This window comes from Eucalyptus grandis, chromosome 8, assembly GCF_016545825.1.
Source record: "Eucalyptus grandis isolate ANBG69807.140 chromosome 8, ASM1654582v1, whole genome shotgun sequence".
Taxonomy (NCBI): domain Eukaryota; kingdom Viridiplantae; phylum Streptophyta; class Magnoliopsida; order Myrtales; family Myrtaceae; genus Eucalyptus; species Eucalyptus grandis.
This window is the reverse complement of record NC_052619.1, coordinates 41,952,210-41,964,366: the sequence shown is the minus strand read 5'-3', so window position 1 is coordinate 41,964,366 and position 12,157 is coordinate 41,952,210. Positions and strand designations below refer to the sequence as shown.

Below are 12,157 nucleotides of genomic sequence, written 5' to 3'. Positions count from 1 at the left end.
TCCGCCGAAGCATTACTTCAGATCCTTACTGTCAACTATGCAATCAGCAATTTCCAGAAACAGTAGAACATCTAATACTACTGTGCCCATGGACTCGCCCTATTTGGACTCATCCAGCAATCAACATTGACATTCAGCATCAGCACACCCATAGATTTGATGTTTGGCTTGCTGCAAAATCAGTATCAACAGCGAACTCACCTTCTTTAGAGCTTCTTGCAAATGTTTGCTGGCACATCTGGAAAATGCGGAATAGCTACCTCTTCCGCAATCAACGGCTCCATTCCTCCATGGTAGTCGAAACAGCTTTGACGGAGACGAGGCTTTACCAGATCACCTCTACCTCCCCTTACTCTGCGCGGCAACGTGCGCTCAACCTGAACCCTGATCAGCTCTGGAGACCGCCTGATCTAGGTACATTAAAATGTAACGTTGATGCTTCATATCAACCAGAGAGCACAGAAGGGGCGCTGGCTGCGGTTTTTAGAGATCATCAGGGAAGACTTACCGAGATCTACACCAAACGTTTTCCCGTTGCTTCAGCACTGGTAGCGGAGTTCCAAGCCCTCTCCTTCGCGATCCAGCACTTGATAGCACAAGGCTTACAGCACGCTAGGGTTGTGATTGAATCGGACTGTAGATCAGTGGTGGATGCCATCACAGGAAGGAGATCTGCGCCATGGGAGCTTCGTCCCCTGCTTGCGGAGGCTGCTGAACTGCTGCCATTGTTCCCTAATCTTACGATTCAGTGGTGTCCCCGGGAAGCCAATGGAGTTGCAGACTGGGCTGCAAAGGCCCAGCGAGATTCAACTTTGGCCCACAATTGGAATATCTTCCCTCCTCTTATTTTGATGAATCTAATATATGTCGACGCCCTTCTGGCCGGTTGTAAAATGATGTTTCTATGAATATATGCTTTCCTTTGACCAAAAAAAAAAAAAAATAGTCCCAAAAGAAAAGGAAACTTGATAGATAAAAAGTAGGCCGTGAGATTAAAAAAAATAAAAAAATTGCAATCTAACAGAAGGTTGGTATAACTATCTATTTATAGTTTTGATAAGGTTGGTGCTCTAAATCAGAAAGGAAAGCGCATTCCCTAAATTGTATCCCCAAAAATAAACATGCATGTTTCTAGTTGACTAAGAATATGCTTCATGTTGTCGTTTTTGTTGATTATGTTCATGCATTCAATGTAATTTGTTCAACAGGACGAAACCCGGACGATTCGACTCCGGCCAAGACAGCGAAACAGAACCAGATCTCACTGTGGCATTGCATTGAACCTCTAGTATACGCTATGGAAAAGAGTGGTTTCCCGCTCAGCCGAGACTCAACCCGAGCCGGGACTCTTGACAAACGAACCAGGACATAAACATCAGCCATACAAAGGACGGTTGGAGCTGGAGTTCGCGCGAGCCGGTTGGCCGCGAGCTCCAGCCGTCGTGTCCCAAACTGGGCAAGAAACTGGGCACGGACAAAGGGCTTACCGGTTCGGCTCAATGGCGTCAACCGGAAAGAGTCGTCAGCGGAGCTCACGCGCGGCTGGGGCGTCGGCTGAAGCCCTCCCGTTCTCGCTCGCCGATCTCACTCGGGGCTCTCTCTCTCCCTCCCTTGGATCTCCTCTCTCTCTTAAAGCTTCTCCGCCTCTTCCCAACCCCTCCGCAACAGCTCGCTCCTCTCTCAAGCTCGGCGCACATGCCTCCTGCGACGCCAGCTGTTGCTGTAAGTCAACCCCTGACCAACTCCGGTGCGACGCTCGCGCCAGTCTTCTCTGCCTGTCCTTGGTCCTCTCTCCCCTTTATATATATACATATACATATACATATACATACATACATACATACATATATATATTAATGAGTAACACTAATAATGCAACCGTCCCTAATGTCTACATGCAATGCATTTCAATGAAAATTTTTTAGAAGCTAATCCCTGACTTTTTATGCAATTAACTTCTAAATAAAAGAAAAAGTTTAGGTGTCAATAATTATCTATGTGTCCAAACAGCAATTTATGCCTAAATTAAGATGGTTTCGCAACTTGATCCGTGTCGATAGACTTGGATTTGTCAATCAGTGTCAATTAAGTAGCTAGATAAATTTCATGATGCATATTGAAAGGCTCTCTCTTGCATGATCTTGATCTTAAATTATTATTTCTTTCTTACTCGATAAAAAAAAAGAAAAGGAAAAGTGTCTAATGAAAGGGCTTCATAGCACCTTCAAAAACTTACATGTGAAAAAGGAAATTGAAGCTTCACGACAAGCAGAAAAGATCATATTTTATTAAATTGTTCTTGGACGATGACAGTTGAAACAATATGAGAAGACACAAAGTATACTTAGAATTCTAATAGATTACGCATTCAAAACCAAACTCCGGATTGATTTATTAGCTTATGTGACAATATCATTCCCTTGTTGAATAAGATAATCCACTTGCGGTCGGTCACACTTTGCAAACTAGCTTTGAATACCAATATGAGTGTGCTGAGTATCATTTAGATCACAAACAAGCTTCTCGAAGGCAATCATGGCTGAAAGTGGCAGACCCAACTTCACCGCAATGCCCTTCTCTCTTCCGTCTGACATAAACATGCAGCTTGAGCTCGGCAGGCCATCAATCCCAAACCTTGGCTCTCCCCACCCAAAGTCCGTCTTGCCATACTCGAGCCTCGCCCATGAACTTATTATTAGTGTGCCCACAGGCAACCCCTCTAATCGATTCATGTCCAAATAGTCGATCCTTGACCGTATGTAGTCGTCAGTCACACTCTCGATTGCCTTCTTTATTCTTTCTGCAGAAGCAGAGATTGGCTCCTCAATCAACTCTTCCGTGGTGCAAAGATAGCAGGGCATGGCGACCGCGTTCCCAAAGTATCCGTCAGGCAATGGTGTTTTCAGCCTAGACCTGAAGTCAACAAGTAAAAGGAGCTTCGACTGTTGATGAAGTTTCATCTCGAGGGCCATGATTCGAGCCCGCCACACTAAGGCTGCAAGTGCTATGAAGCTGGTGTAGCTGCTCGTAAACTGTCATTCAAGATTAATAGATTCCATTTTTTGTGACCAAATCTTTATGTAATACACACTCATATATAGAGACACACACGAATATGTAGATTCATACAATTACTACTTGTATGACAGTCAAAATCAATCAAATTTCGCAAGGAAATGTGCACACTGCTGAGCCATATCATATTTTCTAGGATTTAACATAGGCTGTGCTTCCATGGATATTGGTCGATCGAAACTATATTTGGGGGAGAAATGATCTTTCATTATTTCAAAGTTGTGCAACAAACTCACCTGGAAATTTATTTTGGTATAGTGTTGGGTGTATTTTTTGCATTACTTTGGAACCTATTGACGTGTATATTATTCAAAGATGTATATGAATGGCCACCTATCTATTCTCATAAGACAGAATACCTGTTGATCTTTTGTGTTGGAAGATATGCGGCGATTGCTCATGATATTCGACAGAAGATTTGATTTGATTATGATTGTACACAAATCAATTAATGATTAGATTTAGATTTAGATTGATTCATAGAATCCTTTACTTCCATTCATTATGCACATCTTGTATTATATTTACAGGGGACTGTACATTAGAAACTACTGAAGAGAGAATACAAAAATCTTCCAAAATTCTCCGTCTTTAGTCACGATTCATAGAATCCTTTTCCTAGCGACCTGTGGAGGCCGTGGGTCTTTTTTGTCCAGGGCATGAAAGGCGGCCATCATGGCCATTGCGAGTGTGCGCGGGTGGTGGAGGGGGGCGCCAATCGACGACAACCGAGCATTTGGCTTGGCTTGGTTGTGGCATCCCAGAAATTCAAAGCCAAGCCATAAGGTGTGTTAAAGCCTTTGATTAGGTGATAGAATTTCCATGGCTTATGTTTTAGCCAATTAGTCTTTTAATTTGATGATTTGTGCTTGTGACTGTGGAAATTTAAATTTAATAGATTAATAATCTATGCTTGGCCATATGATTTAAATTTCAATGAACAAAAATATCCCAAGACTTTGGCCGAGACGAAAATTGGAATTCAAAAATATTTATAGAAGAATTTCAAAAAAAAAAAGAGGAAAAGGGGGTTAATTTTCGAATGGGCCTTAAACCCATTTGGCCTAAGCTTGATGGGCCAAGCTAGTCGGCCCAAGAGGGAGTTCGACCGGCCCATTAAAGCCCACAAGGGGGCTGTCGACCAGCCCAAGGAGGAGTGGCCGGATGGCCCAAGCCCAAGCCCAACTCCAAGGCCCATCTTGCATGGATCAAGACAAGTGGCAAGGAGAAGGCCATGCATTGGCCATTGGTTGAGGCAAATCAATCATTACTAATGATGAGCTTTAGGGGAAATAAAAGGGGAGAAGAGAGAGAAGGTGGCCGGTTTTGCTTGATTCAGCAGAGAGAGAGAGAGAGAGAGAGAAATCGCGAGAGAGAGGGAGAGACCGAGAGGGAGAGGAGGCGGAGCCGAGGAGGAGCCGCCGTGTCCTGCCGTCCGTTCGCCGTATACGCCGCCGTACACCGTCGTTTGTTCATCCTAGAGGCAAGTGGAGTCCTCTAACTTCTCTTGCATGTGTGTATATGGTTTGCATGTTCGATTTTGGGTGTTACTTGTGAGAAAAACCGAGGTAAGGGTGGTTTGTTCTTAAGTCGTGTGACTGTTCTTGCTCGGATTGCGTGAGTCAGTAACTTGTTTGAGCTTGCATGTGTGTTTGGAGTCCGATTTTGGCTTCGATGTCTTCATGAAAGTTGTAGCTAACATCTTTTACTATGACATACTGAAATTTAGTGAAAAATGATGGAGATATGAGGGGTTAAAGTCTTGTTATACGGAGACAGATCTGTGAAGTTTTCACTGACCTCTTGTTGGATTCTTGGTTGCATGTTGGTTTGTGATGGAAATCTGACTTCGATGTCTTCATGAAAGTTGTAGGTAACATCTTAAAATACAACATACTCAAATTTTAAGAGGAATGAACAAGTATATCCTAGTAAATCGGCTAGATCTTGGAGACAATGATTCTGGTGATGTGTTCCGAGACACCCGAGACTTCATGGACTTAAATGGTGACCATAATTTGGTTATTTGACCTAGATCTCTTCATAAAAATTGTAAAGGACACCTTGATACATAACATATCCAAATTTGAGAGGAAACGAAAGAGAATAGATGGGTGAAATCTTAATATTTCGGAGATGTGTATTCTGGACGATGCGGTAGTGGTTCCAGAAGCTTCGTGAGGTCGTGTAAAATAATCTAAAAGAATATGGATTGGAGTTCTTCATGAAAGTTGTGCGAAAATGTCTTGGCTATCACTCTGTAAAATTTCGTAATTTTTGGAGGCAATATGGATATTTTAATCGAATTTATTCAGAAACTGTGCATTCTGGTTGTTATCCGAATATTATGTGCTATTTAGTGGAACTTGTGAAATTGTGTGAAATTCAAGTTGGCCATGAATTTTGCATGCAATTGTCATTCTATTGGTTTGATTAATGATTGTTTGAATTTTATGATTTTGGGAAAATCATAGATATTGAATTTAATATTTATTTATGGAAATAAATAAATAAGATAATAATAATATGATAATAATAATAATAAAATAATAATAAAATAAAAAGGGATTATTTTATTGGCCATAAATTCCATTGAATTTATTTATGCATTGTTACATGTATAATAAGACATTGGTGTATGTATGATCATGAATTGTGATGCTTGTGTGAATCATATACCATGTAATAATGAGATCAAAAGAATGATAAAATGTGGATAATGATAAATGAGTAAGTGGTTGTGGTGGAGGATGAGTCCGGAATGTACAGAGATGCATTGCCGGAATTCCCTGGGAGATTCAGGATGCCCGGAATGTGGGGGGCCGGAAGCCTTGTCGGAGGTCTTTGCCCGAAAGGAATGCCTCGCGATGCCAGGATTGGGGTGCGAGATGCCGGGCTAGAAGGGTAAAGGCCGGAAATTCCTGTCGGAGGTTTCTGCCTGAAGGAAATGCCTCGTGATGCTAATTGAGATGCGAGATGCCCGGAATGTGGGGGGCCGAAAGCCCGGTGGCCATGGGATGGCTGGAATGCTGGGAACCCCGTCGGAGGTCTTTGCCCAAAGGGATGATGAAATTGATGATATGAGAAATGGGTGATGTGGTGATCAAACTTAAAGATAAAAGATGAAAAATGAACCCATGATATGTTATGCATGACGATATGCATGATGATGATGATGATGATGATATGTGATGTGATATGATGATCACCCATGATATGATATGCATGATGATATGCATGATGATGATGATGATGATGATGATATGTGATGTGATATGATGATCACCTATGATATGATATGCATGATGATATGCAATGGTGATGATAATGATAATGATATATGATATGGCATGTGTATTGTGATGATGTCATGATGATGATGACATGTATGATGTAATGATGCCATGATGATGATGACATGTATGATACAATGATGATACACATGAATGTGTTATGAGTTGATATGATGATGCATGATAGTATGCGCATGATTTCAAGGTAAGTAATGCCTGCAACGTATGATGATATGCATGGTGCATTGAGTTGTTATTGGATTTCCCTATCTGCTGAGTGGTTGTACTCACCCCTTTTGGGGATAACATTTCAGATTAGCCAGTATGCCGCTTCCTGCCATCTCGCGGGGGGTGTTTTATGGTCTACCATCCGATGTAGAGGTCGAGTGTGCTGAGATAGACTGTCCCTCTGTTCCCGGACTGACTTTTATTCGAGTACGCTGTCTAGTAATGTACAACATAGGCCTGGCTGGGGGCCCTGTCATTCAGGAGTTCATTTCTGTGCACATTCGTCGGGATGGAGCTATGCGAGGGATGTTGCCGCCACCACCGCTTGATGCACCGGGTTGGGTGTGAGACCCGCGCGCGATGAGTAGGAGCTGGATCTTTTGATGTAGATAATCGACACTTTCGATGGGGGTTTGTGCTCGTATGATGTTGAGGGTCGAGGGTTTCTTTTTGAGATTTTAGGCAGGACATGGCAGAGTCCTAGCTTTTCTTGTTTTGTATCGACCCGAGAAAAAGGAAGTCCCATCCTAAAAGAATATGTAAATAATGTGTCGACGTTTGTTTATAAAATCATGATGTTTAGCTAGTGTGTATTGGTATCATGGATTGGTAGGGGGATAGATGGTGATGTTTAATTTGCTTCCACTATGAGTCGCGCTGGGACCGTTTTAAAAAAAGAAAAATTGCCTGTGATTAACGACGCTTGTTCTAAGTACTTCAATAGGAAAAGGTAATAAAGTGTAACATCAGAGCTTGTGGCGATCGCCGAAGGGTTCGGGGTGCTACATTGGTCGAGGCGGTGCCGCCGTGCTTTGCTTAAACTGAGGAAGCGCCACCTCTGTCACAGCTGGACTACCACGAAGCGGCTAATGGCGAGCGGGGTCTGCTGAATCACAGGTTTGGTCGATCCGAGCCGGCCTCCACTTCGGGTAGGCCATGCTTGAGATGTGGGTCGGAGGGGGTGGGCCTTTCTCTTTTGCAAAAAGGGGTTGGGCCCAACCCCAAACCTAGTAAAGGCCTTAGTTGGGCCTGGGCCCTTTTCGGGCATGTCGACCGATCTGCCCCTAACTAGGCCGGACCCGAGTGGGTTGACCAACCCACTTGATTGAGTCAGCCCCAGGTCTAATCAGACTGAACTCGACCTGATTTGCTTAATTTGTTTTTAAATTTTTTAAAATAATAAAAATAATTATTAAATTTTTGAAAAAAATAATAAAACAATATTTTTTTAATAATTTTTTTAAATTTAAAAATTTAAAAATTTCGAAAATTTAAAAATGTAGGGTTTGGTTAAGAATTGACATGTCTTGCCTTTTTAGTGTAATTAAGCCTTCATTTGCTCGTATATTTATTATATCGCATGTTTAATTTGCATATTTTATTATGTTTAATTGCTCGTGATAAAGTTTACTATAATTAGGATTTTGGTTGCAAATCTTACTTTAATAATTGCGTACTTGTATGATCACCTCACATGTTAGTAGATTGGTATAAAATCAATCCAACTGCTTGATAAAAATCTTTTATTTTAAAATGAGCAAGATTAGATACCGAAAGGGTACTAATTGGTTAATTAGTGTAATCAAGTTCTCGACCCTAGATTCTCTAGTTGTGTAGAAAGTGACATGCACTCACATGCCTCACTTGGTTTTTAGCCGACCCCAATAGGCTAATAACAACTCATTTTTGTAAAATTCTTAAAAATACCCCAACGTCACGCGAGGTATGGGCTTGGGAGAGCCCGCGTCTAATCATAGGTCTTAAGTCTGTCCTTTAGGCAATACTCCTAAACCTACTCCCCTCCCCCTGAGGGGTGAGATCAAGACAGCTTAGTGACTTCACTGGGAAATTGGTTTAAACCCTAGAGGACTTAGGCCTAAATCTATCTTGTTCAAAAATAATTTTTGTTTGGCATCGAGGATACCGATATGTCCCTAACGTGTGTTAATTGTTTTTGCAGTTAGGAGATATAAGAGGAAGTGATTGCTAACCTTTGTTTTGTAAGGGAGTGTAGGAATGAATGATTTATTTATGTATGAAGTGTTGCTTGCTTATTAATTGTCTCACGCTAGCATTCCCTGTATTGCATTACACGATGGTACACATTACCTGCCGCTGGACCTGGGCTGCCTAAGATAGCCTAGGATGGTGTTGAGATGGATACTGCTCAGACTACAACCATGTAGTACAAATCGCCCATCTCAACTCTGAAATTTTCTTCTTGATGTCAAAGGTCCCCACCCTGGTCTGCAACCATGCGACACGGGTCGATTCTTTGATGAAGCTGAAGCCACGAGTAACATGACCTAGCCACAATCTAGCTGGTTAGGTCTGGTGATCCTATGGCTCAATTTCGAGCTGTATAGAGTAGAAATTGAACCACATCCCATGTGTATATCTATGTAATTAAAAAAAAAAAAAAAAGAGAGAGAAAAGTCGTCTCCCACTGTAAGTATTATTCTTCTATTTATTCATTTTCTTTAATTGAATTTTCATCTAGAAATTTGTAGAGACCAATCGAATGTCCTCAGGCTTATAATTGAAAAAAATTGGCAATCACTCTTGATAAGTGAACATTGAATGCAAGTTCTAAACACTTTGATCTAGCTCCACTGAACATATGACTTTGTCTAAATTTTCAATTACGGGCTCAAAATCACTTTTTCTTTAGAAATTCTTTCAAATCAAAATTATATATTGGGGTACAAAAAAAAAGTTAAGCTCATATTTTCGATCAAATTCTTTCTCTCTCACATTCTAGGATTGAAATTCATATAATATTTTGTGTATAGATTTCTCAAAACAAAAGTCACTTCATTTTTGCAAGAGTAAAATCATAAATCAATCTTTAGAAAATCAATGCCACTTTTGCATATGAAACTTTTAGAATAAAAGTGGACATTCAATTGATGGCCACAGATCGATTTTTTTTTTTTTTAATGATGTCTTTTCTTATGATAAAATGTTGGAGAAATACTAAAACCTCGTAATAAGAACTATGGGGGCATGTATCGTCACCTTGAATTTGTTGTAAGAAGCGATGTCACGCCCCGATCCTCAGTCACGTGCCCATCCTTCATCTTTGGTTGATTTTAAAGGCGATATCCCAGGGCGTATCGCTGACCCTTTCATTTTAATATGTACATGCGGAAGCAATTATAAATCCACAAAAAATAAAACAATGGGATAGAAAAGCAGGGTCATATTTTTCATACTGAAATTCACAACCATACTTTTGTACATAGCACAACCCATAGTATTTTGCAACACTATTCACAAAGGACTAGTCTCACACTTAACCACTTATATACATGGTTCACAAAAGAGGATGGGATCTTAGTCCTCATCCGGGTTGTACTCAAGATCATCATCCCGATCCTCCTCTAATTTATCAGAATCAAATTCGTTCTCTTCCAACTCTTCATTTGACTCATCATCAGGGTCATCCAATAGGTAATCCTCCTCCGGTCCCTCCTCCTTTGGTTCCTCCTCCCAGTTCTCTTCGGGGTACACCTCTGCTTGATCAACTTATTCTTCTGACATACTCCAGCTGGAGTCTACTGCTGATGACGAGTTTAGAGTCTTTTGCATCAACTACCGACTTGTCCTTAGGGTCTAGTGTCCCCAACCCGAACAGTGCTTCTAGAACGTACAGAGGTATGTCACCTTCCAGAATGGGACCCTCTCTTTGCCCATCATGGCAGTGACGATACCATGAGTGACACTCGTGGGGCCTCAAGTGGTATGCTACTTCGGTGATTTCTTTAGGGATTCCAAAATGCATGGGAGCATGAAGAGGTGGAGGTACTGCCACCTAGGGGCCTGAAATGGTTATATAATAACCACTGAGACAACGTCTTAACGAGTTCTACCCCGTAAGACTCGATTAGTAAACAAATATGCCATCCGGGTTACCTATGCACACACGGGTTGGAGGACTTACCTTGGCCTCAGATTCCACCTACATATTTGCACAATTCAAATAGGCACCCAATCATAATATCATGGATCAAAACATCGATCAAATCAACTTAGTCGATTACATGTCAATCGGACCATCTCATGGTCATTCCCAACCACACTATACAATTTCCAATATAATATACCTAGTCACCGTACTATGCACATTCGCTAAGGCGCCGTTTTTGGCAAGATGACGTACTAATCATCGACTCTGTGCATTCTCTAAGGCGCTGTTTTTGCCAAGACGATGTACTGATCACCGAGCCACGGGCATTTTCTAAGGTGATATACAAAATCATCGAGCCATGTGCATTTTCGAAGGTGCCATTTTTGCCGAGGTGACATACCGATCGCAAGCCACAAATCTCTTTTAAGGAGCTGTTTTCGCCAAGGTGATCTAAACAATTTACGTGCATGCTCTCAGGCGTCGTTTTCGCCAAGGTGATATACTTCATCACAGAGCCACACACTAACTATTTCTTTCCCATCTTTTCTATACCCGATATTAACGTACCCGATTGGCCTTAGCCAAGAGTATATTCAATTCACTCTCACAATCTTCTCCACTTTATAGCCCATCAAAGTATTATTGGCCCTAAACAATCATACTCAGCCATCTACCAATCAATTACTCAATTTCAATCAATTTAGGAAAAATTCCTCAAATTGCACAATTAATTCAATTCAACACAACTAGAGCTCAAATAAATAAACGAACTGCACCACGAAAATCAGCATAAAACTTCGGCCGTCGACTATCCCAACATAATTTCCAAAAAATATAAATAATTAATTAATTACGAAAATTAATAAATAAATACTAAAAATCCAATTTAGGCCTGTAATGCCTAATTGGAGCCCGAGATAGGTCGAGAAAATCTCGAGATGCATTCCATAAATAATATAGGCTATCCTCTAGCTAATTACACTAGTCAATTGTGACATCCCAAACCACCTAGGTCGCCACGGGCACCCGACGTTACATCTAATGGAACACTAGCTACATCTCTTAGAAGAAGAGTCGTAAATCATACACTTGTTTTTCTTTTTCTTTTTTGAAAACGGTCCCAGCGCGACTCATTAGCGGAAGCAAAATGTAATATCACCATCTCTCCCGCCTAACAACCATGACACAATTGCACACCACTAAATACCATAATAAAAGACAGAGCCACGCCACTTTTATTTACATATTTTTGTGATGGATTTTCGCAGGTCGATACAACAAAAGAAAGCCAAGATTTTCAGCTGCACTTGGCCACATCCCAAAAAGATACTTGTTAACACCTAATTTTGGAAAAATAAATTTGCATTTTGAAAAGGAAAAAAATAAAAATGGGGAAAATTGATTTGATTGATTATGCATGGAAGTTTGAAATTATGATGAGTATTCAGATTTTGATAAATGTAGAAAGAATTGAAAAATCAGGCGAACAAAGGGCAAGATTTTGACAATATGGAAAGAATGGACACTCACTCCAATATTGGGCGTTCATGCGCAAGTGAATGAATATGGACACGTTCACGGCAATATAAGTGAATCAGAAATGGAAAAGATTGCGAAAGAAGATGAGGGACGCATACTTGAGAGATTTACG

General features: G+C 41.0%; 2 protein-coding genes across 2 annotated transcripts; one reads left to right on the top strand and one right to left on the bottom strand.

Annotated features, from left to right (window-relative positions):
- Nucleotides 1–245: 245 nt before the first annotated feature.
- Nucleotides 246–908, top strand: LOC104417207. The gene has a single exon (XM_010028518.3). It carries the CDS (start codon nt 246–248, stop codon nt 906–908), a length of 663 nt encoding a protein of 220 aa, XP_010026820.2.
- A 1,557-nt stretch (nt 909–2,465) lies between these two features.
- Nucleotides 2,466–2,972, bottom strand: LOC120287244 (omega-hydroxypalmitate O-feruloyl transferase-like). The gene has a single exon (XM_039299972.1). The coding sequence runs from the start codon at nt 2,970–2,972 to the stop codon at nt 2,466–2,468; it is 507 nt and encodes a 168-aa protein (XP_039155906.1).
- Nucleotides 2,973–12,157: the final 9,185 nt, after the last annotated feature.

Coding starts and splice junctions, on each gene's coding strand:
- LOC104417207 (XM_010028518.3), top strand. CDS start 246: ATGCGGAATAGCTACCTCTTCCGCAATCAACGGCTCCATTCCTCCATG.
- LOC120287244 (XM_039299972.1), bottom strand. CDS start 2,972: ATGGCCCTCGAGATGAAACTTCATCAACAGTCGAAGCTCCTTTTACTT.